The following is a 27,644-nucleotide window of genomic DNA, read 5'->3' as shown; positions in this document are numbered from 1 at the left end:
TGTTTCTTTCTTCTACTTTTAGACACACACCAAAGTGGGTGCTGCTTTCCTAATAAGCAGTGGAGGAAGCAGAGTCAAAATCATCTGCCTTTTTATTTCCCCTCCTCACATTATTTCTTGCTTTCTATTCCCTCCTGCTCATCATGATTTTTTGTTTAAAAGCCAACATGAGGTTGACCATGTCCACAACATCTTGCCCTCCTCCTCTGGGTGTGGCAGAGTTTGAGTCAAATTGTACCTCAGGGTGTTGTGGGAGATCAGGAATAGGCTAAGCCAGAGAATAATAAAGACAAGTTAAATTTCTCTTTTAAAAAAAGGAGAAACAAAGGATGTAACAGTTTTCCTTCTTCCCAGGAACAATATCCCTTCTGGAACACTTGCACCTTCAGTATTGTCCCCTGGACATCTCAGTCTCTCCTCTGCCTTCTGTCATAGAAAGTCCCCCTCTTTTTTTCCTCAGCATTAGGGTTTGGACTTCGATGCATAACATGGAGAGATTCAGGAGGAGAAAAGGAATGACTTTTGTAACCACCACATAGGTAGGAAACCACCCTGAGTGAAAGCATTTGGTAGAGAAAGTGCTATGCAGGGCTAAGAAAGATAGAGGTCATTACCCCTGTCTGCTTACACAATGCATAATACAACAAACTGGGATTTCTCAGCAGCTCACGGCTCTGCCTAAAAGGTGAGCCTCCTTAATTTGTCCCAGAATATAGGCCTCTTTTTCTCCTCTTTGCAGGCTCTGGCTCTCATTCCCTCTACCTGCCTTCCCTCTGACAGACAACCAAGTGGGTAGTGGAAAAAGTGATGGATGGACATCAAGGAAAGCCAAAAAAGCAAGAAAGAAGACATTTAAAGAATGGGAGGAAGAATCTTTCGCTTCTCTATGTTTTGAAATCCATGACCACCTGACCTTTCTAGATCGGAAAGAAAAAAAGAAATATCCACAATGTGGCAAAACAGGCAAAAATATTGTAAATCTAATTTACCTAAACATTGGAGAACCCAGACTAAAGAGAAATAATATGAACACAATGAAGAGATCCATAGAGAAGTAAGATGATGTAAATGCATTAAGTGTGGAAAAAGCTTCACTAGGAACAATCATTTTACTTTCCATTGTTAGAAGAATTTCTTCCCTTAATTCGTTCCTTGCTCAGGTCAAAGCACCAGACACCATAACTCAAGAGCTCAAAAGTTTCACCATCAAAGGAGCCACACAGGAGAAAAAACATATAAATGCCTGGAGAATGGAACTGTCCCCTTCAGAGACTCATATAATCCCCCTTTTCTCTCCTTGGAGGCTCTGGCTCTACCTCCCTCAGACCCTTCATCCTCTTCCCTCCTTCCTGCTCTCCCTGACAGACTTTTCCTCCCTGACAGTTTAACTGCTTTCCCGCCAAAATTCCAAGCAGGGTTTTCTCCCTTCCCTCCTATTCCTACAGGGGCGGTGACCTCATATCTCATGTTCCTCTGAATTACATTTGACTGATAGGAAACAAAAATCTACATAAGCGTTATTTCACTCTTCAGAATGAAGCTGGAGTAAGATTTGGACAGAACAGTTGCCGGTGAAGCCTCCTTGATTTATTCCCTGCAGAGACCGATGTGGCTCCTTCCTTCATCTCCTCATAGTACTACAATAGCAGTGCCCTAAACATGCCCCTTCCTCAATCCTGTCCCCTTCAGAGACCCAACAACTAACTCCCCTTTTCCCCCCCCCGACAGGCTCTGCCTCACCTTCCCTCCTCCCGACAGACTCTCTCTCCCCCTGACGGTTTAACGGCTCTCCAGCTGAAATTCCACGCGGGGTTTCCTCCCCGCTCCTATTTCGACAGGGACGATGACGTCACGCCCCCGTTCCTGTCACGCGAAGCCCTGCGTTCCGCGCCTTTTCCCTAGACTTCGGTCCAGCAGCCGAAGCCGGAGATTTCTGTCCTTCAGCCCCGACTGGAAACGCCGGGTTCGCCACTTTTTGGAAAGCGGGGGGAGGGGTGATCTTGGTGCCCTCTCCCCAGCTGCTGTGGGGCGTGGCCGTTCCCGAGCACCCCTTGGCTGCCCCATCTGCGCCGCTTCGTTTGCCTCCGCGTGTCTTTGGGGGACCCTTGCACGCCCCCCGCCCCGCCGTGCATTTCCACTGGGGAGCGGCGGCTACGGAGGCATCTCGGAAGCCCCACCGGGGGAAGCTGCAGCGCCCTCGCTTTCCATCGAAGGGTCTCTCCCAAGGGCGGGGGGGGGCGGGATGGAGCCTGTGGGTAGGGCGATGTCGGCAGAGAGCCAAGGTGCGTGGAATCGCTCCACGATATCTTTTTCCGGCTCCGAGTAGGAAGTCGGCAGAGGCTATTTTGCAAAGGTCGCTGAATAACCTTCCCCCACCTCGCAGGGTTGTTATGTGGATGGCATGGACAAAAGGTAAAAGATGGCTTCTGCCCGCAGGCTTACAATCGAACTGTCGTGACACCCGAGGAAGAAGACATCCAGTGGGAAGAGGAGTAAAAGACTCTCAGGCACCAAACACCAGTCCTTATAGGTAAATAAGCAGACGTCGGATACAGCTGAGGGAAGGGAGGAGGCCGACGGTCTTCCGAAACAGCTAAACAAACCAAAGAATGCCTTAGTGTTAGTCTTTCAAATGCCCCTCTCTTGGCCTTTTTTTTCTTTTTTTGCCCTTTCTCCTTTTTTTGCAGTTATTCGAATGGCCACTTACTGCTTCTCTAGAAATCCATATATAACAAGAGTCCTTCCTCACTACCTGCGCGGGGTGTGTGTGTGTGTGTGTGTGTGTGTGTGTTTCTCTCCGTTTCATACCTCTGCCTCCATAAATGTGCCAAAGTTGTCTTGCAGAAGCCCTCTCAAACGCCCTGCAACAAACCTACCAGGTGGGCTGGCTTTATTTATGTTATTTATGTACTTATTTAATTTACAAGGCCGCCCCCCTCACCGTGACGACTCTGGGCATCAGAACGACATAAAATGGGTGGCTAAATCTTTCACGTGGGGAGGCGGTGAGAGGGAGCGGCGCGCCGAAAGGGACCTGGTGGAGATCCGGACGGGGATCTTCCAGCTCTCCCAAATGGGGAATCCCCTCTCCGCTCGCTCTCTGCACGCCTAAACTGACCGGGTGGGCTCTCGACTGCTGCCCACCCAGGGCAAAGCGGAGGTTGGCCCCGTAACCTTCAGCCTCGCTTTGGATCGGGAGAACTTAGGGTGGAAATCCACACGCCCGTCCCAGGAGGACTCTGCCCGGCAACGAAAGACGACACCGAACGCAGTTGTCCCATTGGCCCAATAGCCCCGACGGCCGCATCGTGGCGGATTGAGCTTCCGCGCGTCTCCACCGCTCGTCAGTTCGGAGTGTGGGAGCGCGAGGAACGTAGACTCGGGCAGAGGCGCGCGATGGGTGGGCTTCGGTGGCGCCTGCTGCTGGTGGGGGCAGCTGCCTTCCTCCTCCCGGGCGGGATCTCTGGTGAGTACCTGCCGAGGCTAAAGCCACCCCAAAACTTGCTGGGCCAGGAATCAGTGGCGCGTTATGCCGTAGGCAAATCGGGCATTTGCCTAGGGCCCCCCAAAAAGAGGGGCCCCAAAATCACGTTTACGGAAAGGGGGTTTCGCCGTTCCCCCGTCGCCTTTCCCTGGGACGCCCCTTCGGGAATCGCCGGAGAGTCTCCGTCGCTGGCTGGGGGAGCGAGAGGGAAGGAAGGGGGTCAGTCCACGCCTCGGGATCCCCGCCAATCCACACCCGCCCCGCGCCTGCCTCCCCGGGCTCCGGCCGCAATCCGACCCTCTCGGAGGCCGAGCGGGAAGAGGCAGCTCAGCCCCGGCGCCGGCGCTTTCGCCCCGTCCCCCAAGCAGCTCGGCGGAGGGCAAGGGCAACCCCGCGGCCTCTTGGGCTGCGCGCCGGGGCCCGGGAAGCCCCGCTGGGCCTCCGCCAAAGGCTCCTGTCTGGCAAACCCCCTGAGGAAACGTCCCAGCTCGATTGTCCCCCCGAGGGAGGCGGCTGCCGAGCAAACTGCCCGGACCCAGCGGGCCTGAGGAGACGGACCGACCCCGCTTTCCGATCTGCGACCCCCCGCCCCCCCACCCCGCAAGGGCTTCCGAGCCGCCCCAGAGCCGCGCTCGACCGACGAGGTTCCGAGAGACGCCGGAGACGCCCCTCGGCTAAGCGGGTCGCCCGAGTTCCCGGGAGAAACGGCGCCCCTCTTGCCGGAGCAAGCCTCTCCCGCCCCCCTCCGCGCCGTGCGCCAAGGGAAGCCCGGAGGGCCCGCGGAATCCAGGCTGCGCTTCGGAGGGCAGAGCCGCTTGGTGACAGCCGGAGAGGGGGAGGCCCAAGGGCAAGTGGGGAGGCTGCCCGCCGGCTCTCCGCGAGCTTGGTGGCGCAGATGGCCGGCGAGTGCCCGGGCGGCTCTTCACAGGGGACTTGCGAACCCATCGGTTCCGTTCTAAGGCGCTGTCCCGCAGCGGCGAGCTCAATTCCAGGCGGCCCCCGGGGCTGGCCGCACGCGACGGAACATGGGCAGCCGGGCGGAGTGCGGGGTGCCGGCGGGCTTGGCTTGGCCTCCCTCTCCACCACTGCGGCCGCCTCCTCTTCTTCCTCCCGCTACCGCCGCTTCGTTTGGGTCGCCAGCAGGTTGGCTGGCTGTGAACACGAGGACGCCTGAGCAGAAGCGGCCTGGATGCCTTCGGAGGCTTAAACATGCAACTTAATCCTGTTTCCTTCAGAGACGCATATTTTGCCCTTTTTTGCCTTTCAGGCTCCAGCTCAGCTTCCCTCAGACCCTCCACCTCCCCTCCTTCCTGCTCTCCCTCTGACAAACTTTCTGGCTTCCTGACAGTTTAACTACTTTCCCACCAACATTCCATGTGGGGTTACCTTCCTTCCCTCCTATTCCAGCAGGGGCAATGGTGTCATACCCTCCCATTCCTCTGAATCACATTTGTTTCATAGAAGTCTTCCTAAGCATTATATCACTGCTCAGAGTAAAGCATCTGTTTGCTTTGCTTTTTAAAATATTTAATCCATCTGGAATAAGATTTAGATGGAGCAGTTCACAGCTGTGCCTAAAGGTGAAGCCTCCTTAATGGTGTCCCCTTCATAGACTAATGCAATCCTTTTTTCTTCTCATAGCAGTGCCTTAAATATGTCCTTTCCTGAAACCCCCTTTTTCTCCTCCTGGCAGGCTCTCCTTCCTTCTGACAGTCTCTCTCCCTGACATTTAATGGCTTTTCTGTCAAAATTCCACATGGGTTTCCCTCCCTTACCCTCTATTGCAGCATTCTTATGAGTTACCTTTCACTGTTACACAAAACAATTCATTACAATCAGAAAGAAGTTAAGCCAAGCCAAAGATGTTTACCCTGTAACTCTGATTTGATATGTTAACATGTTTATTTCGCTGCCCTGAAACATGGTATCAAATACTCTACAGATAGTCCTCAACTTACGACCACAATTGGGACTGGAACTTCTGTCCCTAAGCAATGTGGTCGTTAAATAAGTTGCGCCCAATTTTACGATCTTTTTTGCCATGGTCGTTAAGCGAATCCAGCTTCCCCCATTGACTTTTCTTATCAGAAGCCCCCTGGGACGGTTGCAAGTGGTAATCATGCGACCCCAGGATGCTGCAACCATTGTTAATACATGTAGATGGCCAAGCGCCCGAATTTTGATCATGTGACTGCAGGGATGCTGCAATGGTCATGTGAAGACTGGTTGTAAGTCACTTTTTTCAGCACCGGTCATAACTTTGAACGGTTGTTAAATTAATGGTTGTAAGTCAAGGACTACATGTAGTGAAACTGGCTATTTGAAATAGGCGCAAAACCAGCCCCACAAACTTAAGGGGCTGAGGGGGAGATTTGTATTCTGGGAGTTGTGTTAGTGGCGCTCTCCCCAAATGGCTGCCCCAGTGGCCATGGCCAGTCATCAGTTGGAGGCTGGCCCTCCTCAGCCCCCTCGCTCTCCATTTAAGGGGCTTTCTCCCCACAAAATCTAAAAAGCAGGAAAACAGGATCCGGAGTGGGTAGATGGAGCCTGGAGGGCACCTAGCAACGAGCTTGTGGATGTAGGCAGAAAGCCATAGTTTGCTTAAGCGTGGTTGGTTGAACAAACCACAGCAACTCTGTGCAGTGTGGAAAGACAGTTCTGGAGCTGTGCTGCGGGCAGAGAACCTGGGAGCCAACACTTCCAGCAAGGTTCTTGGCTTGGGTTTCACTCCAGATGCCCTGGTGAGCCTCCTTCTCTCTTTTTCCAAACCGGAGGGTGAATCCGTCTCTCGGCCAAGCAAAACAGCAGCACCGCAGCACTGGAGGCTCAACCGGGGAGCTTCAGAGGTTGCAGGCTCAAATCCCCACCACCACAAAGCCCAGTTCTATCCTCCTTCCCCACAGGGTTGGTGTAAAGATGAAATGGATCCAGCCTCAGTTTGGCTTCTAAGACACCTTCTCCCCATCTGCAAAAAATCAACTGGAGTCCAGCAGCACCTTTTCTGCCTTCACCCAGCAACCAATGACTGCGTCAAGCCACTTTTTCCCCATTGGCTAAATCATTCCTTCCCCACCTGCTTCTGTCATTCCCTGCGGATGAAGCCTCTGCACATTCCTCCAGTCCACAGTCGGGGAGTGAGGAAGACGCTGGGAAGGATGCAGCGCAGTTTTAGGGGGGGGGATTTTGGTGAGTAACTCCCAGAGTTTAAGCAACTTCACCTGCTGGGCAAGGAAGGCACAGAATCCTACCTTCAAGGGTGCTGCAAAGGATCCCTGTAGAGCAGCAAGGGACCATTCAGCCGGGCTGCTTTGGAAGTGTTCTGGGGCAGAGCCGTCTTCCTCCCCCCCTCTTCTCTGCCCTGTGCAGTGCTTGCCTCCCTAACGAGCCAAGCCAACCTGTTTCATAAGAGAGCACATGCACTTTCCAACATGCTGCTGCTTTTTTAATACTTCCAGATGAGATGAGCTTCATTGAGTTCCTGCCACTACAGGAAGAAGGTGTGCGGAGGAATGAATACAAATACAGATAAAAATATTTACCCCCAAAGGTGGCGGCTTTGAATTTCAGATACTGTAATTAGTATACTAGGATATTGACTTTGCTGGCCATTACTTAGCCTTTTTTTATTTTCTTATTCTTGCCATTGCCTTTCAATTTTTCCACCTCCAGCAGCTTCTTTGGTTCCCTCCCACCAATTAATTTTGGTCCCCTCCAGGAATTTTGGGCATATAGCTTTCCTTAACCCCTCCAGTTTTAATTTCTGGAGTTACCTGCTTTTTGGTTTTAATCCAAGAAGGCAGTAGCAGGTATTCGGTAGTAGGTTAGCATTGGCAGTGGGGAGGGGGGAATGATTCTCTGGGAGCAAATTTAGGAATAAATTAATGTGGGGAGCATCTAAAAAGGTAAGGACTCCTGGTGACTCCAGAGACATGCCAATATGGTTTTCTTGACAGTACAAAGGAAGTGGTTTGCTATTGCTTTCTTTCAGATATTTTTTCAACTTCTCAGCCAGAAATATAGCACTGGTTCATACAGTCCAAGTACCAACCAGGTCCAAGCCTACTTACCTTCTAAGATTTGTTTTGTAGTGTTTTGTGGGCAGGCCAGCATGCAGGCATGTATTTTCCTAAGGTCTGTTGTTGTTGTTTAGTCGTTAAGTCGTGTCCGACTCTTCGTGACCCCATGAACCATATTGCGCCAGGCCTTCCTGTCCTTCACTGCCTCCCTGAGTTTGCTCAGTTTCATGCTCATTGCTTCAGTGATGCTATCTAACCATCTCATCCTCTGCCGTCCTCTTCTCCTTTTGCCTTCAATCTTTCCCAGCATCAGGGTCTTCTCCAAAGAGATCTCTCTTCGCATTAGGTGACCAAAATATCTGAGCTTGAGCTTCATTATCGATCCTTCCAATGAGCAATCAGGGTTGATTTCCTTTAAGATTGACTGGTTTGACCTCCTAGCAGTCCAGGGGACTCTCAAGAGTCTTCTCCAGCACCACAGTTCAAAGGCATCAATTCTTCGGCGCTCGGTCTTTTTATGGTCCAGCTCTCACAGCCATACATTACTACTGGAAAAACCATAGCTTTGACTATGCGGATCTTTGTCGGCAAGGTGACGTCTCTGCTTTTTAATATGCTATCTAGGCTTGCCATAGCTTTCCTCCCAAGGAGCAAGCGTCTTTTAATTTCATGGCTGCAGTCTCCGTCTGCGGTGATCTTGGAGCCCAAATAAATGAAGTCTGTTACTGCTTCCATTTCTACCCCTTCTATTTGCCAGGAATTGATGGGTCCAGATGCCATGATCTTAGTTTTTTTAATGTTGAGTTTCAAGCCAGCTTTTGCACTCTCCTCTTTCACCCTCATCAAGAGGCTCTTTAGTTCTTCTTCACTTTCTGCCATTAGGGTGATATCGTCCGCATATCTGAGGTTGTTGATGATTCTCCCTGCAATCTTAATTCCGGCTTGTGATTCTTCCAGCCTGGCATTTCTCATGATGTACTCTGCATATAGGTTAAATAAGCAGGGTGACAGTATACAGCCTTGTCGTACACCTTTCCCTATTTTGAACCAATCGGTTGTTCCATGACCGGTTCTGACTGTTGCTTCTTGGCCCGCATACAGATTTCTCAGGAGACAGGTAAGGTGGTCTGGTACTCCCATCTCTTTAAGAATTTGCCACAGTTTGTTGTGATCCACACAATCAAAGGCTTTTGCATAGTCAATGAAGCAGAAGTAGATATTTTTCTGGAACTCTCGTGCTTTCTCCATGATCCAGCGAATGTTGGCGATTTGATCTCTAGTTCCTCTGCCTCTTCGAAACCCAGCTTGTACATCCGGTAGTTCTCGGTTCATGTATTGCTGAAGCCTAGCTTGTAGGATTTTGAGCATAACCTTGCTAGCATGTGAAATGAGTGCAATTGTGCGATAATTTGAGCATTCTTTGGCATTGCCCTTCTTTGGAATTGGAACATAAACTGACCTTTTCCAATCCCGTGGCCACTGTTGCGTTTTCCAAACTTGCTGGCATATTGAGTGCAGCACTTTAACACCATCATCTTTTAGTATTTTAAATAACTCAGCTGGAATACTGTCATCTCCACTAGCTTTGTTGTTAGCAATGCTTCCTAAGGCCCACTTGACTTCACTCTCTAGGATGTCTGGCTCAAGGTCAGTGATCACACCAGCGTGGACATCAGGGACATTAAGATCTTTCTTGTATAGTTCTTCTGTGTATTCTTGCCACCTCTTCTTAATCTCTTCTGCTTCTGTTAGGTCCCTGCCTTTTTTGTCCTTTATCATGCCCATCTTTGCACTAAACATTCCTTTCATATCTCCAATTTTCTTGTAGAGATCTCTAGTCTTCCCCATTCTATTGTTTTCCTCGATTTCTTTGCATTGTTCATTTAAGAAGGCCTTCTTATCTCTCCTTGCTATTCTCTGGAAATCTGCATTCAATTGCTTATATCTTTCCCTTTCACCCTTGCTTTTCGCATTCCTTCTTTCCACAGCTATTTGTAAAGCCTCATCAGACAGCCATTTTGCTTTCTTGCATTTCTTTTTCTTTGGGATGGTTTTAGTTGCTGCCTCCTGTACAATGTTACGGACCTCCGTCCATAGTTCTTCAGGCACTCTGTCTACCAAATCTAATCCTCTAAATCTATTCATCACCTTCACTGTGTACTCACAAGGAATATGATCTAAGTCATACCTGAGTGGTCTAGTGGTTTTCCCTACATTCTTCAATTTAAGCCTAAATTTTGCAGTAAGAAGCTCATGATCTGAGCCACAGTCAGCTCCTGGTCTTGTTTTTGCTGTCTGTATAGAGCTTCTCCATCTTTGACTGCAAAGTATGTAATCAATCTGGTTTCGGTATTGACCATCTGGTGATGTCCATGTGTAGAGTCGTCTCTTGTGTTGTTGGAAAAGAGTGTTTGCTATGACTAGCTTGTTCTCTTGACAGAACTCTATTAGCCTTTGCCCTGCTTCATTTTGTACTCCAAGGCCAAACTTGCCTGTTATTCCGATTACTCCTTGACTTCCTACTTTAGCATTCCAGTCCCCTATGATGAAAAGGACATCCTTTTTGGTGCTAATTCTAGAAGGTGTTGTAGGTCTTCATAGAAGCGGTCAACTTCAGCTTCTTCAGCATCAGTGGTTGGGGCATAGACTTGGATGACTGTGATATTGAATGGTTTGCCTTGGATACGCACTGAGATCATTCTGTCGTTTTTGAGGTTGTACCCCATTACTGCCTTTCCCACTCTCTTATTGACTATGAGTGCAACTCCATTTCTTCTAAGGGTTTCTTGCCCACAGTAGTAGATATAATGGTCACCTGAATTAAATTCACCCATTCCCGTCCATTTCAGTTTGCTGATTCCCAAGATGTCGATGTTCAATCTTGTCATCTCATGTTTGACCACATCCAGCTTGCCTTGGTTCATAGATCTTACATTCCAGGTACCTATACAATATTGTTCTTTACAGCATCGGACCTTCTTTTCGCTTCCAGATACATCCACAGCTGAACGTCCTTTCGGCTTTGGCCCAGCCGCTTCACTCTTTCTGGAGCTACTTGAAATTGCCCTCCGCTCTTCCCCAGTAGCATATTGGACACCTTCTGACCTGAGGGGCTCATCTTCCGGCGTCATATCTTTTAGCCTTTTAACATTGTCCATGGGGTTTTCTTGGCAAGGATACTGGAGTGGGTTGCCATTTCCTTCTCCAGTGGACCACATTTTGTCAGAACTCTCTGTCATGACCTGTCCGTCTTGGGTGGCCCTGCACGGTATAGCTCATGGCTTCACTGAGTTACGCAAGCCCCTTCGCCACGACAAGGCAGTGATCCATGAAGGGGTTCCTAAGGTCTACCCAGCACCTTTTTTAGACTCAGGAGGGGTGGGGGCAAATGTTGAGTTATCCCAATTCCATCATATTATCCCACTGGTTAATGCAATTTTTCTTCCTTGAATCAGTGGTCTGATAAATAGAAATGATGCAGATTAGGGCAAACACACCAAACTTCTTGCATATAGCTGCCTGTAACTAACCAGGAGAAAGATGTCAGGACCTTACAGAAAACTGTAAGAGTGAGGGAGGGGGCATCCTTGCCTTGGAGAATGTTGTTCCATTGGAGGAAGCCCCTGCAGAGAATTCCCCCTACTCTTATGGCCTTCTGGAACACTGTAAATGCCTGACTTTTTCAGGGGCCTTCTGGGATAGATTCTGGAGCCATCAGTGTAAATTTTAGTTTTTATTATAGTTATATTTTGTTTATATTTTATATATTGTATTTTATTATATAGATTGTAAACCGCATTTGTGGGTGCTATTATGACCTATTTCTAATATAGACTATTAATTTGTGGGCTCCAATAATCATTCTTGAGATGTATTGCTTCCAGCTTGGCAAAGTTCCAACACTCTCTTCCAGTCAGAGAACCATTGTGAGACTAGTACCCTACTCAGTTTTATATCAACTGCAAATCTTTATTCCCTCCACCTCTTTATCCAAATAATTTGTGAAAATATTGAAGATTACCATGCCCAGGACCAATTCTGTGGCCACCCATTTGATACTTGATTGATGATGAGGAACCATTAATGAACACACCTTGAATATGTGAATCCATCTGCTATCCAACGCATGATTAAGTAGCTTGCTAAGCAGAATGTTGTAGGCAACTTTGTCAAATGCTTCCCAAAAATTCAGATAATTATGTTCAAATCAATTCCCATAATCTACTAAGAGACATTACACTTTTCAATGTAATTACTGATTGTTTCACGATTTGTGCTAGGATCTTGTCAAGTACTGATCTCTGATTGTCATGACAAAAATATTGTTTTACCCCAAAGCTTTTGAACTTCCCATACATTCGTGCAGGATTGCATGAATGGATGCCTTATTTATTGTCATAGACCAAAGTTTTATACAGTGCACAATGTAGCAAGACATATGAATAACAATGTGAAAACTGTAAAATAAAAGCCTTCTAATACGTCAACTCCTGTTTAAACTCTATTTTCCTTGTAGTTACCATGATTAAACCAAATGTTGTAATCTTTTTAGGGATTTCTGAGGAGTTATGTGTTAAGAGAAATAGTGCATTATCTTTCATAATTAACAAGGGTGATTGAATTAATAAACTTTTCTTTATAAGCACAGATCTTTGTACCAGTATAGATCTGAGCTTTTGAGTCCTTAGAAAGGTCTCACTGAATAGTACATTTTAATGTGACAGAAGAGGAAATGCATGAATGGGAAGAAATCATGGCACCTCAATTATTTATTTATTTATTTATTAATTTGTATGCCGCCCATCTCCCCCAACAGGTGACTCACTAATTAGTTACATTAATTCTAACTAATTCTAATTAGTTAGAATTAATCTAACTAAACCATGATTCACTTAATTTTGGCAAATAAATAAAACTGAAATTTAGTCCTGACTCCACTCTCTCAGCCTGAAGAAAACTGTGCTACTCTGGTTGATAAAGAGTTTCCTCCATGTAAGTTCCATGAAGTGAAAAATAAGGTGCCATTGATACTGAAGCTTTTTCTTGTGGTCCAGATTCTCTTCTGCCTGTCAAGCTGAAGCATTTCCATATCCCATGCATTTATATGGTTACTCCCATATGAATCCTTTTATGGGTAGTAAGGTGTCTGTTTTGACTAAAGCTCTTTCCACACTCCATACATTTATATGGTTTCTCTCCTGTATGGATTCTTTTATGTTTCATAAGGCTAGTGCTCTCACGGAACCTCTTTCCACAAATCACACATATATATGGTTTCTCCCCTGTGTGGATCCTTTGATGGGAAGTAAGAGTACTGTTCATACTAAAGCTCTTTTCACAAATGGGGCATTTATATGGTTTCTCCCCTGTGTGTGTTCTTTGATGGGAAGTTAGAGTACTGTTTGTGCTAAAGCTCTTTCCACAAACCAGGCATTTAAATGGTTTCTCTCCTGTATGTGTTCTTTGATGCGAAGTAAGAGTACTGTTCATACTAAAGCTCTTTCCACAAACTGGGCATTTATATGGTTTCTCCCCAGTATGCATTCTCTGATGAGAAGAAAGATCTCTGCTCTGAATGAAACTCTTTCCACACTCCATGCATTTATATGGCTTCTCCCCTGTGTGGATCCTTTGATGGCAAGTAAGATTACTGCTCCTACTGAAGCTCTTTCCACATTCTGTGCATTCATATGGTTTCTCCCCTGTATGAATCCTTCGATGTGAAGTAAGTTCTCCTTTCTGAATAAAGCTTTTCCCACACTCCATGCATTGATATGGTTTATCCCCTGTGTGAATTCTTTTATGTTGTATAAAATTACTGTTTCGACTAAAACTCTTTCCACACTCCATACACTTATATGGTTTCTCCCCTGTATGAATTCTTTTATGTTGTATAAAACTACTGTTCTGACTAAAGCTCTTTCCACACTCCATGCATTTATATGGTTTCTCCCCAGTGTGGATCCTTTGATGGGAAGTAAGTTCTCCTTTCTGAATAAAGCTCTTTCCACATTCTGTGCACTGATATGGTTTCTCTCCTGTGTGGATTCTTTTATGTTTCATAAAGCTACTTCTCTCACGAAACCTTTTCCCACACACCACACATTTATATGGTTTCTCCCCTGTGTGGATCCTTTGATGGGAAGTAAGAGTACTTTTTAGCCTGAAGCTCTTTCCACATTCCATGCACTGATACGGTTTCTCCCCTGTGTGGATCCTTTTGTGGTGAGTAAGAAGACTTTTTCTGCTGAAACTCTTTTCACATTCTGTACACTTATACGGTTTCTCTCCTGTGTGAATTCTTTTATGCTGTATAAAACTACTATTCTGACTAAAGCTCTTTCCACACTCTGTACATTCATATGGTTTCTCTCCAGTGTGGATCCTTTTATGAGAAATTAGATAGCTGCTGCTACTGAGCCTCTTTCCGCACTCAAAACATTGATATGGTTTTTCTCCTGTGTGGATCCTTTTATGGGAAATGAGATAACTACTGCTACTGAAACACTTTCCACATTCGAAGCATTTATACGGTTTTTCTCCTGTGTGGATCCTTTTATGGCAAACAAGGTTACTGCTGCTACTGAACTTCTTTCCACACTTCAGGCATTTATACGGTTTCTCTCCCATGTGGTTTCTGTCACGGGAAGTAAGATGCCTACTCAAGCTGAAATTCTTTCCACATTTTAAAAATGTGTATGGTTTCTGTTTTGCATATAATTTTTGATGTAAAATTAGAGGAAAGAAATTTTTGATACTTTTCACAGGCTGTCTGTAGTCGTATTGCTTCTCTTTAGTCTGAGATCTAAAATGTTCATTTAAATCGAATTTAGTTTTGTCTCTTTTGCCACATCCTGGATATTTTCCCTTTCTGTTTCCTTTCTGATCTTGCTGGGTCAGGAAGCCGTGGATTTCAGCACCCAGAGAAGTAGAGGACTTCTCCTCTTCATCCTTTGAGTAGCTTTTCTCTTGCCTTTTTGGCTCCCCTTGATTTCCAAGTATCACTTCTTCCACTTCATGCTTGATACTTTGCAGCTGCAAAACATTTGGTTCCTTGTAAATCTCATTCTTCTGCCCATCACCTGTTGGGAAGATTAGAAAAGAAAGGTCTGATTAGAAATGTAAGCAGAAACTGAGGCTTTCAATAGGTATCATAATCAATTAACTATTTCCAGTATTTCCAAAATTCCCACCTTTTTGTATACTTTATGAAACTAGGCAAACATGGTTCTTTTGAACTATTGCCAGTTTGATTTTATGAAGCATTTGTGTTTCTTCCTCATGATATACTTTTGGTATCAGTTTCCATAAGACTAAACAATAAATGATCAGTTAGGTAGCAAATTTAGGTAAAGGAGAGAGACAGAAAAATACAGAAAATGACTGCATTGTCTTGAATTTATGCCTCAACATTTACCACAATAGATGCAATTATGGTTATGCTCTATACCTTAAAGAGATAACCAAATCTACATTAATCAAGACATAACTTTCCATAAACTTGGAAAGTTGCATCTTTTGAATGTGTACCTAGCACATCATCCTCAGCCAAACATCAACCTGAACCATGATGAAAAGAGTGAGAACATGGCTTCTGAAGTACAAATGGAAATGGCATCTTTCTTAATGCACAAACCAACAGCTTTTCTATTATTCAGTGTTTAAATGTTTTATAAGAAGAATAAGGTTTGTCAACCCTTTTAATAATGAATTGGGTGGCCTTATAAATCAAATCAGTAAATAAATGTTTACCTGATGCATATATAAATGCATTAAAGACCTGACCAAAACCTACCAAAATTATAGGATCCATGCTTAAACAAAAGAAACTAATATTATTTTTATATATCTCAATTATAAATGCATGAAAAGGATATGTTGGTACTATTCTGTTGTCTTTGGTGCTGTACTGAAATGCCACATCATAGTCAAGAGTCCAGAAACTCTCAGAATGGTATAACAGTCCAGAGCAGACGGATAAAGATATGTCATGCCCCTAAGGGCAGGGTTTTACTTGACTTTATTTTTTATACACTGTAAAAATCTATGGTATTTTTCAGTTACACTGACCACCAGGAGGCACCATACACCCAATATCTTCATTTACTGGGGGTTTTCAGAAGCGGATAGCCAGATGTTATTCTATGGGGTTCAATTTCTAGTAGAGGGTTTGAACCCCATAGAATAGCATCTGGAAGGTATCACATGTGCGTAAGGAATTCTCAGATAATGGTACAGGAGTGAAAGAATGGATTTCCACCTAAAACTTAATATGGGGATGAATTTACAATATGTTTGTTGCAACCATAATATTGTTATGAAAGTAAAGCTAAAATCTTTTCCTCCTGATACTGTGTCTTGTATTCATGCTTTTGTGACAGTTATGGTATACATCTGCTAGAGCCTAAGAGGTTCTACTTATTTTTCTCTCTGAATTTTTCTTGCTTGTAATATTAACTCTGATAAATGCAAAAGAAGGGAAGAGATGCAGCCAAGAACTTGGAGAATGTAACAGACCATAATTCAAAGCTGAGGAATAGCACTGGACGTTCTAGCAATATCACATCTATAGCAGTATCACCATCTATAGTAAGAACATATTGAGAATCAAATTGGCTAATAATGGATTAAATACAGCAGGAAATGGGCATAAAGGAAATGGGGATTTGAACACATGGAGTCTAACCTATTCTCTTAAATACTTCTAACCTAATATGCAAAATATGGGAAACAAGCAAGGTGAGCTAAGTGTCATAAGGCACCAACACTGGTCTTGATGGGAACACCTTGTTTCAGCGGAATAAGCAACACAGGAAAGACAGCATGTGAACATATATCAGGAATGAACTTGCCTGTGGCTTGAAGGCCTCTGGGTTAAGACCAAAGGCTGACCTAACAGAAGAAATGTATTGCCAAGAGTCTGCTGTAGACCACCACCAGCCAGAAGAAGTAGATGGAAGATTTACTAAAGCAAATAACTGAAGCCTCAAAAGCACATTCTGTGGTTTTGATGGGAGACTTCAACTACCACAAGATGCTGGAAAAATTCTTGACTTGTGTGGGTGATTATTTTCTCTGAAAGATGGAAGTAAGCATTAGAGGACCCGCTACCTTGGATCTGGTCCTTACTACTAGGGAAAAGTTGACTGAAGATATTAAAGTGGTGGGGAGCAGCTTCTTTCCTCTGGAATAGCTTGCCCCTGAAGCATGGATAGCCCCCACCCACATGGCCTTCCAGAAGCAGGTGAAAACATGACTCTTTCAGAGGGCCATTCCATAATTTTAGCCCTTTATTTCTAGTTGGTATTTTTATTCATTTTTATCCTGATATTGTATTTTCTTCACTATGAAAACCCTGTAAGCTACCTAGAGTCCACTTGGATTCAGGTGGTCATACAAATAAAATATATTTATTTATTTAGAGAATTTATACAGCTGCCCATCTTACATATATAACTTTGGGCAAACCACAAATAAATAGAAAGGCATAACTATCTCCATCTATCTACAGTATATACTCACACACACAAACATCCCGGCCCAGTGTTTGGAGGAACTGCGAAGTCTTCATGACCTTCTGGATAAAATAATAAATAAATAAATATAATATAATACAGTGGTACCTCGGGATACGAACTTAATCCGTTCCGTGACTCTGGGCGTATCCCGAGTTGGTCGTAACCCGAAGGAAATTTCCCCATAGGGTTCAATGTAAATCCGGTTAATCCGTTCCGCCCTCTGCCCGAATTTGGTCGCAACCCGAGGCAATTTCCCATAAGGTTCAATGTAATTACCGTTAATCTGTTCTGGCGTCCACGGACCACACGTCGGGCGGGAAAGCGGCCGGGTGCGGCGTGGTGCGGCGCGAAAACGGCCGGGTGCGAAAACGGCCTGGCGCGGCGCGGCGCAAAAACGGCCCAGCGCGGCGCGGCGCAGCGCGAAAACAGCGCGGCGCGGCGCAAAAACGGCCGCGGACCACGCGGCAGGGCCGGAAAAACAGCCGCGGACCATGTGGCACGGGCGGAAAAATGGCCGCGGACCACGTGGCACGGGCAGAAAATGGCTGCGGACCACGTGGCACGGGCGGAAAATGGCCACGGACCACGTGTCACGGTGGAAAATGGCCGCCAATCCGGTTCGTACCCCGAGGCGGAGTTCGCAAACCGAGGTAAATTTTTGGGGCCGGAGCTGGTCGTAACCCGAAAAATTCGCAAGCAGAGGCGTTCGTATCCCGAGGTATCACTGTATATGAAAGGACTGGCCAATGCCCATGAAGACAGAATGAAATTGCAGTCTAATCTGGACAAGATGGTGGATTCATGCCTTGGAAATATTACTACTGAGAATAACTTAGTTGTGGTCACTGACAACAAACCAAATGCATGTAGTAATGTGAGCCAACTGCTAGAAGGGCCAATAGAGTTCTGGGCTGCATTAGAATAAGCACTGTATCAGTCATTTTTCCTCAGCACTAATGAGGCTGCATCTACAGTACTAAGTACTATTCTGGAAACCACATTTCCAATAGGATATTGAAAGGTTATAGAGAGCTCAGTCGAGGGCAACAAAGATGATACAGAAACTTGAGGACATGTCCTATGAGGATAGGCTGTAGAAACTTAGGTTGTTCAGTCCAGAGAAAAAAAGATGGAAGTGTGATGGAATGGAATTATGAAGGCCAGGCTCAGGGAGATAAGCATTTTCTTAGCTCACCGAAAGAGCGTGGGAACTACAAGAGGATGAGGCTGGCACCTCCCTGAGGAATTCACGGTGTTGTGGCTGGCTGGCTTGGGAGCTGGGGTTTCAGTCTGGGAAGATTCTTGCTAGAGGTTGTAGCTAATAAACATAGCTGAACTGATTTTGCACTGTCTCTTGGAGTTCTTTGGGCTAAACCTGACAGGAGGGAAGATATGATAGCCATGTTCAAATACATAAAGGGAAGTACAGGGAAGATGGTAAAGAACTATTCTGCATAGCCAAAGAAAGTAAGTCCAGAAATAACAAGTTTCAGCTATCTAGATTTCATTTAAATACAAGGAAAAACTTCCTAATGATAAGATGGAAGAGAATGTGAAAACTAAACAGAGGAGGAATTCACTGGATGCAAAAAGAGCAATACAGTCCCAAGGTAAGGGCAGTGGGAAGAAAGCATTTCAAATTAGCTTGCTAAAAGTCTGCCTGTGAACTTATTTTTACAATTTTTAAGATGATAATTTTACCCAGATTAGCACTAAAGATGCCTTTCTGAAATCCATGTAGTTCTTGCTATGTGGGGCTTGACATAGGATCTGTACAACACTGGAACACTCTACTTCTGGAGGTTGTTCTCAATCTCTGGAAGTTTTCAAGGAAAGGCTAGACAGCAATCTGTCATGATGGTTTAATTGGTTTTCCTGCAGAGGGTTGGACTAGATTATCCTTGTGGTTCCTTCCAACTTTACAATTCGATAATTCTAAAAGTTAACCTGCTTTTGATGAGATTAGAGAAAAACTGGAAAACTCATTATGGAGTGTCCAACCATCCTAGGTCAGAAATGATCCCGCATACATCTGAGCAGGTACCTTTCAATCTCTCCCTTTTCTCAGGGCTTTTGATAAACAAGAGTACCTCCTTCCAGCCAAGAGATGTTCCTGGTATACTTCTAACTAAAAATATTTTTCCCAAATAATCAATCACAGAGCAAAAAGGGATCCCTTACCCAGAGCAGCCACATTCTGAGAATTCTCCAACATGACTTCCCTATGCAAGGCTCTTTGGCAACAATCCAGCAGCGCCCACTCCTCCTCCATGAAATATACAACCACCTCCTCAAAGGACACAGAACCCTGAAAGAGGAAGAACATTCTCCTTAGCAGATAGCTCCAAGAAGGACATGCTAAATTTCCTCTCTTATCTCACAAAACTAAAAAGTACAGTTTTGCAATGGCATGCATGCTTTCTTGCATTGCCGGAATGACTCTACAGAGTTGATAAAGGTATTCCAAGTGCACAGTATTGATTGATTATTTCAATTTATATGATTTAGTTACATCCAGGATTCAGACCAGCAGAAGAGGTCTCCTTGGAGAGCTTCCCACTGGCCCAGAATGATGCAGCACAGATGCTTATGCTCCACCTCCATCTGCCTAGGTGTGTAAACAACACACACACATAGTAGGAATTTTTTTCCTGCAACCATTCCAATTCCTGGAGACAACCCTGGAAATCTTAAGTGACTTCACTGAGATCTTTTTATCTCACAGCTTTTGTTACTTCTTTATAGTGTGACAAAAACATTTTTATTATAAGAGTTATTTAGCCTGTGATTGTGAGAATATTTACATGGAAATCTGTATTTCACATTATTAATTTATTATCAAAGGAGTTTTCCTATACTTGTAGTAGTTTCTTTGTTATGCTTTAATTAACTCATTCTATTTTTTAACTGTTTTTGAGTACTTCCATAAAATGCAAACGGATTTTCTATTTTTACACCCATCTTAGATACTGGATTTTGTATTTTCACAATAATCCTGAAAAGCAGACCAAGATGAATGAGTTTGACACGACAAGAGCAAGATACTCGATATTGCTAAAGATGTGACCATGCTCTGAGCCTGGGCCCCCACATGGTTCCATATTCTGATGAAGCTTCTCCTACCTGACCTGGGGGCATAACTGTTGTTTCTGCTTCATCACAAAGAGGAGACGTTTCAGGGATTTCTATTAATGCTTTTCCATTCCCTGTGAATGAGAGAAAAGTGGGGAAAACAGACAGTCTTAAAATCTTGTGAATAAACTCTTGGGAAGCATTATATACAAAAGCCATCCTCATTCACAGGCCCAGGATTTGGTGTGAAATGAGCTCACCCTCATTGCTTGCAGAAAAAAGTTTCTCTTACCTGATGAAGTTACCCAAACTGGATCATCCTGGGAGATCTTCCCAAAGAGCAGCTCCTGAGAGGAACTGGACAGATCTCCCCTTTCTTTGGAATGCATTGGGACCATTTCCACCCATGGCTCCTCCACCTGAAAGACCAGCCAGTATTAGAAAACTGTAAAGCCTGATGAGATGTGGTACTGCCTACCAGCTTGGCTGGCTTCAAAAAAGGGTTGGACCAATTCATGGAAGTCATGGGTATCAGTGGCTATTAGCCTTGATGGCAGTGTGACTACCTCTGAAGCCATCTGCTGGGAGATGAGTGGGCTTCCTTGTGTGGTTGGTGGGCCACTATCAGACTAGATTGCTAGATTAGATGGGCCAGGGGTCCAATCCAGCAGGCTACTGCTTTATGTTCTTATTTATATCCTCTTTATGATGGACATTATTATGTTCATTTGCTGGCTTCACTTTTGCTACCTTCCTAATCTGGTGACTCTGAATTGATGGATCAGTGCCTCCATGCCTGCATTGGGATCCTTGATGCCAGTGAAAACATATGGAGTGGGCAAGCAGGCCATAGTACTCAACCCATAGGCCTACTGATTCCGAGTTACAATATAGTTAACTCCTCTCAACCTCTCATGCATTCTGGCATATGCTACCTACTGATATCCACAGCTGGTCAACAATCCTTCCTCACTAGGGCAGACAGGGAGGGGTCTGTTTCAGTCGCAAGCTATTACACTGTATTTCCACCTTTATGGTCTCTTATTGATAGTGTGGATTAGTGTGGATTAGTATTGATTATTACAAGCTGAAATAAGCAAAGAAAGCAAGCACTCAGAGCACATGTAGTTCAAAGAAGGAAGCAAAGGGGTATGATGTGTCTAATTATCCAGAGTTCATGTTCTGGCTCATTTTTAAATATATGAATTCCCTTTCAAGTGCCAGTTTGGTATAGTAGTTAAGGCATCAGGTTAGAAATTGGGAGACCATGAGTTCTAGTTCCACCTTTGGCACGAAGCCAGCTGGATGACCTTAGGCAAGTCACTCTCTCTCGGGCTTAGGAAGCAGGCAATGGCAAATCAGTTCTGAAAAACCTTGCCAAGAAAACTGCAGAGACTTGTCTAGGCAGTCACCAGGAGTCAAAAACTGACTCAAAGACGCACACACCCACACAAATCCCTTTCAACATTTAAAAATAGGAAGCAAGAACACTTTTATGCCCCAAAATGTGGTCCTCAGATGTACTTTCTTCCTTCTTCTAGGGATATTTCTCCAACTCTGATCCATGTTTTTTCCTCCAACAGCTCCAGTCCTTGCTCCTTGATTCACACAGCACCTCCAGTCCACATAAACGCAACACCAATAGCCTACTCCTCCCACCTAACAAATCTGCCCCTTACATATTTTCACTAAAACGTAGGCCCACTGACCTGAAAGTTAAGGTCCACAGGCCTTATGATCAATGCCTATATCCTAAACATAATGAGGGACAACTTTGACTCTTCAGTCCTTCCATTCCATTAATTTCCTGTCAGGTTTGAATGTTAAGTTCTATATGGATTTTATTAAATAGGCAGCCTTAGTTATATTTTACCCACTGAAAGATAATTTTTATCTTTATTCCAGTATCTTGTTTTTTTCTTTAACAATTCTTTCTACTAACTTGCATTTTTCAAAAAGTACATTTGCACTTCTTTCTTTTCCCTCATTCTTGTAAAATGCTGGTAGTTACCTAAATAGAAAAGCAGAACTCTCTAGTATTCTCTCAGGTTCTGTTCATTAGAAATCACTTTCATGTTAATGTTCAATGTTGATTGTAGTAATTTTTTTCTAAATTGATCACAAGCATTGCCAAGCATAATTCTCTCTGAAAGGGGAGGTTCAAGATAACCTTATCAGAACATGTTTTATCAACATGCACTGTTGGGGAGATGTATTTTGGATCAATTATTGGGCTTGATTCTGGGTCAAGGTTCATCACCATGGATCTGAATTGTAAGAATGGAACATAAATACTATCATTTATAGAACAGAAAACATAAGCTTCCCTCTATAGTTAATAAGCACTGAATTAGTGACCTTGTTTATGAGTTATCATAAACTATTGTTTCACTGAGTTTGTGTGTCTTGTTCAGTATATCAACATTCAGCAACCATTTGGAGCACCCATATTTATTTCCTAAGCTGCAATTTTATTTATTTATTTATTTATATTTCAAATTTGTCACTGCCCATCTCACTGTGGGGTAACTCTGGGCAGTTTACAGTAAAAACAGAATAAACAATTAAAATAGATAAAAATTAATTAATTAAAATATGCTAAAAACAAACTTTCTTTATTTTCCTTTATGATACTTCCAAGAGGCTGATGTTAATTAGGTGTTAACAAACTCAGGGAGCATCGTCAAGGCACCAGCCATCCCCAGGGTCGATTGTATCTTTTCTCACCCCACACAAGTTGGCAGAGTCAAGTCTTCAATTCCCTCTGAAAAACTGGGAGAGTAGGGGCCCACCTCACCTCTGGGGGGAGAGTATTCCATAGGGCAGGGGCAATGGCAGAAAGGGCTCTCCTCCTAGGACCCACCAGTTGACATTCTCTCACTGATGGGATCCACAACATGCCTTCTCTGCCAGACCGGGCGGGACAGGTTGATGTAATTGGGGTGAGACAGTCCCTCAGGTAACCTGGACCCATGCCATGTAGGGCTTTAAAGGGGATAACCAACACCTTGAATTGGACCCGGAAACAAACTGGAACTCAATGCAGCTCCCACAGCAAAGGTGTTACATGTGCCATCCTTGGGGCACCCAAGATTGCCCACATGGCCACATTTTGAACAAACTGTAGCTTCTGGATACTCTTCAAGGGTAGCTCCATGTAGAGCGCATTGCAATAGTCTAAATGAGAGATGACCAGGGCGTGAGTGACAGACCAGAGGGCCTGCTGATCCAGGAAGGGGCGTAACTGGCGCACAACATAAAGTTGTGTAAAGGTCCTCTTGGCCATGATTGCCACTTGCTCCTTGAGGAGAAGTCATGAGTCCAGGAGGACCCCCAGATTACACACCAGGTCTGTCTGGGGCAGTGCAACCCCACTGAGAACCAAAGATAGTAAACCCCCAGATACAGAGGAGCTTCCGATCCACAGCCACTCCATCTTGCCAGGGTTCAGCTGAAGCCTGTTGTTCCCCATCCAGACCCCTACAGACTCCAGGCAATGTGAAAGGGTGGTCATAGCATCATTCAAATCACCCAGGATGGAGATGTATAATTGGATATCATCTGCATATTCATGGTACCTCATCCCATGGTGGCAGATTATCTTACCCAGTGGTTTCATGTAGATGTTAAAAGGAATGGAGAGAGTACCAAACCCTGCAGTACCCCACAACAGAGGGGCCGTGGGCTGGACCTCTCATTCCCAATCAACACTGATTGGTACCAGCCTTGGAGGAAGGAAGTGAACCACACAAAACTGTGCTGCCCACTCCCAACTCCCTAAGTCGGCCTAAAAGGACATCATGGTCGATGGTATCAAAAGCCGCTAAGAGGTCAAGAAAAGCGAGGATGGATGCACTACCCCCATCCTGCCAGAGATCATCCATGATCCAATTTCTGGCCAAAACCTCTGCTGAGGGGCAGTTACTAGGAAAACATGTTTCATTTAATTCCTACACCAGGAGCAGCAGAAGAAGGGGAGTTAGGGCAAACACTTAAGGGAAGGAGATCTCCTATCTTCTGCCTCTAATTCTTATATCTGTCTGTGGGGTAGAAATAATCTGGGGTTTCCCCTTCCTTCTCTGGAATTATCTGGTAAGGGAAACAGAATCATTTCCCTAAGCAACAAATCTCCAACTATAAAATTCCAAGAAAGATTGACCTGGCATTTAAGAAATCATGGACATTACTTGATACATTATCATCCTGTGCAGCTATCAGGATTAAATTCTCTCACCTGCTTCATTCCCAGCTCATTGTCTGCTGCCTGACTCAGAAGAAAGCCTTCAGCCAAGGCTACCGCTTGAGAACAAGTCTCAGCTCCACATTCCCTCACCCAGGTCTTCATCTCTGTGGGCAGGACGGCCAGGAACTGCTCAAGGGTCACCAGGTCCAGCATCTCAGCTTTTGTGCTCCTTTCTGGCTTCAGCCATTGATGGCAAAGCTGGTGGAGTTTGCTGCAAACTTCCCTGGGTCCCTTGGACTCCTGGTAGCAGAAATTCCTGAAGCGCCAGTGCTGAACATCTGAACTGACAGTGTCCTCAAGGGGGATGTTCTGGCTGATTGTTTCCCAAAATTCTCCACTGCCCCCAGTTTGAATGGCAGGAGGCCCTTTTTCTGCTCTCAGTCCTGCTGACCTTTGCATATACATTTTTTATTTGTGCTCTAATGCTCCTCCAAAAAGGAACAAAGATTTCCAGGTGTACAGAGCAATGTTTAGTCACAGTCTAAATTTCACAGGACCAACTGGATTTGATTATGACTTATTTTCAGTTCTAGACAAGAAGTCATTTCACAAGCACCTTAACGTGCTTCCATGTTCCAATCTGAAGTGAAAAAGAAAAACAAAAAAATCAGAATAGCAGAGAACTGCAATCCATGGCAGAATCACAATGCTCTTGTTCAGAGATCTTTATCCCATTGGATCATTTAATTAAAATCCCTCCAGCATGAAAGTCCCGGAAGATCTGCAACCAGCAGCCTTTTCAGATGGGGCACAACTCCCTCCTCGCTCCGGGATAAACAGCTGTCTTATTCAGAGGGGAGCTGCTGACCTACCGGCTCCTTCTTTTCTGGAAGGTTTGGGCTCAGTCTGTTCCCAGACCAGTGGGGCTCCTCTCCACACAATCAGCCCTCAGACACAGCTCTGGCCTCTCCTCCAGGATTTCGAACAGAAACGGTCCCCCAACACCTCCGATGCCTGCTCCCTGGAGGGGGCTGGAGACAGCCAGCCAGCCAGCCAAGACTCCTTCCCGCGAAGAATGCGCGGGGAAGGCGCTTTCCAAACTTCCAGGATGCTGGAAGCGCCGAGAGCCAGCCGGGGAGCAGCAGATGAAGCCAGAGAGGGGCTGAACCGACCAGGCGGTGCCTCCCCTTGCATGCCCGGGGCTTCCCTTTCCTCCTGTTTACCTATTGGGGGACAAAAGAGTCTCCCCTCCCCCAGTCACCAGCCCCTTCCCAGATTTTCAAGCATTTAAGGTATCGTTTCCTCACCGTTGCTCCTGGGAAGAGCGACTGCAACTCACTCCCGGATCCCCGATCGTGCCATAACTTCACGCGCGTTCTTTGCCTTCAGGAGCGGAATAAGGCCGAACATAGCGCTTCTTCCTAGAGAGGCAAGGCGCTCTAGGAGACCATCACTTCCTCCCCTCTCCTGAAAAAGATCCCCGGCTGTAACCCCCGCCGCCTCTTCCTCAGAGGGGTAACTGCTCGCAAAGCTCTCCGGCGCATGCTCCATGTCACTTGGCCGTTCTGACGTTGGCCGGATTCAACTGTTTCCCGGGAGCCGCCGCGTGGCTGAATTAATATATTTCATTTTGTCATCATTTGCCAGCCATGCCCCTCTGGATTGTATGTAGGACAAACAGGACAAACTGCAAAAGAACTGATAGACAAGTCTGACATCAAACAAGGTTAAAGTAATATCAGAGCATTTCAACCTCTTAGGACCCTCCATGGCAGACCTCAAAGTGACTGGAAAAGTGAGAGTTTAACAGCACCATCAAGTGAGAAAATGTTGAACTCACAGACATCAAAAGTTTTCAGGTAATCTCAGGTCTCAACAAACCCAGTGGGTTTTTAACACAATTGTTAATTGATAAAGTACTTATAAACTCTCTCACATGTAATCTGCATCTGCATAACCAACCTGTCTTCCCTCCCTTCCCCCCATTTTCCTTTCTCCCACCTTAGTTTAAATCCCACAGCAGTTTAGTAACCACTCTATTGCATCTGATGAAGTGAGCTGCAGTTCACAAAAGTTTATGCCTGAATAAAATGTGTTAGTTGGAAAATGTGCTACCAGAGTCCTGATTTTTTGTCCAACCAAAAACCTCTCTTTTCTTTTCCCACACCTGTGATTTAAGTTACAGTTTAGTACCTAAGATTCAGAATCAAAGCAGCAACTGGAGCATAAAGTCCACCAGTGTCCTTGCAAAACAGACTTTTGTTCTTCACATTTGTTCTCAAGATGCTTACAAGGCAGGTATCAATACAGCATTGGAAATAGTGGATAGACCTTACATTTCCCCCTTGCCTCTGGGTCCCCAAATCCTAGGTTTCACCTGAAAGATGCAGCACTTAATGTAAACAAGATTCCAGGGCAGACTTTTCGAGAACTATGCTCCTCGTCCACTGAGCTCAATCTTTTTTTCTTAGTTTCTTATTTTAGAAAAGTAAAGCTTCCAAAAATGAACTGTAAATTATAAATGCCTTCAACTAGTACAGAAATTAATCTTAATAATAAACCTATTTTCTATTTTAACTATTTTCTATAAGCTCTTTATCGACACTATATTCTTTGAAGACCAATTTCACTATATGTTCATATCTTTCTATTCTATAACTCTAACATATTTGTTTATTGCTGACCCCTATTTCTGTGATCTTAATCCTGTACATCCCTGTTAGCATATTTTTCTTATATGTTTACAATAAGGAAAGATTGTATAGGAAAGATAGTAATGCTGGTTCCTGTCAGTATAAACAAATGAATATATTATGTAGCAAATTCTATGTAGGAAGGAAGACATAAGACATACCTGAGGGCAGCTAGCGCTGTTAAGACACTCCCCAAGTCTAACATTTATTATTTATATAGGAAGTCTTTTTGTAATGTATTTTAATTCATATTTATTGTATTTTAACTAATATTTATTCTTTTTACTGTAAACCACCCAGAGTCACTCTGTAGTGAGATGGGCAGTGACAAATTTGGAATATAAATAAATAAATATATCTTATATATAGATAAACACATGCATGGGAAAGATAAAATGCCCATTGTTTTAGCTTTAGCTAAAGAGACATCTGTTTAACTATAAATGAGGGAGTTTGGCATCTGTTTGAGGGAAAGATAAGGCAACATCTGTTTTAACAGAATATGAAAGGAAGAACTGTACAGAAGGAAGATGTTCATGCTGATAGTGTTGTCCCAGAACACAGGCTTGTGACCCAGCATACTTGCCAATCGACACACACTACAGAGTAGAAATAGAACCAAGCTTTGCACAAATAAAGGGTGCAAAGAAAAAAATATTCCAAAGCAAGCACACATAC

General features: G+C 44.6%; 1 protein-coding gene across 3 annotated transcripts; it reads right to left on the bottom strand.

Moving 5' to 3' along the window:
- Window positions 1-11,505: 11,505 nt before the first annotated feature.
- On the bottom strand, window positions 11,506-25,774 carry LOC103050761 (zinc finger protein 263-like). 3 transcript variants are annotated; one of them, XM_088129403.1, is made up of 7 exons: window positions 25,581-25,774; window positions 24,325-24,913; window positions 20,383-20,509; window positions 20,142-20,224; window positions 19,200-19,326; window positions 17,023-17,077; window positions 14,498-14,582 (listed from the first exon to the last, which is right to left on the bottom strand). In XM_088129403.1, the coding sequence occupies exons 2-7, from the start codon at window positions 24,736-24,738 to the stop codon at window positions 14,579-14,581; spliced, it is 810 nt and encodes a 269-aa protein (XP_087985529.1). In that variant the 5' UTR covers window positions 24,739-24,913; window positions 25,581-25,774; the 3' UTR covers window positions 14,498-14,578. The 3 variants fall into 3 exon arrangements, with proteins under 3 accessions (XP_087985528.1, XP_087985530.1, XP_087985529.1); XM_088129402.1 differs by lacking the exon at window positions 17,023-17,077 and having other exon boundaries at window positions 11,506-14,582; window positions 25,581-25,772; XM_088129404.1 differs by lacking the exons at window positions 17,023-17,077; window positions 19,200-19,326 and having other exon boundaries at window positions 14,355-14,582; window positions 25,581-25,773.
- Between the last annotated feature and the right edge of the window lie 1,870 nt (window positions 25,775-27,644).

The sequence above is a fragment of the Python bivittatus genome, unplaced genomic scaffold (assembly GCF_059951505.1).
Source record: "Python bivittatus isolate LINGU-HERP-01145 unplaced genomic scaffold, Pbiv_v1 ctg000810_np1212, whole genome shotgun sequence".
Classification (NCBI taxonomy): domain Eukaryota; kingdom Metazoa; phylum Chordata; class Lepidosauria; order Squamata; family Pythonidae; genus Python; species Python bivittatus.
The sequence above is the reverse complement of the archived record's forward strand: the minus strand, read 5'-3'. Positions and strand labels throughout refer to the sequence as shown.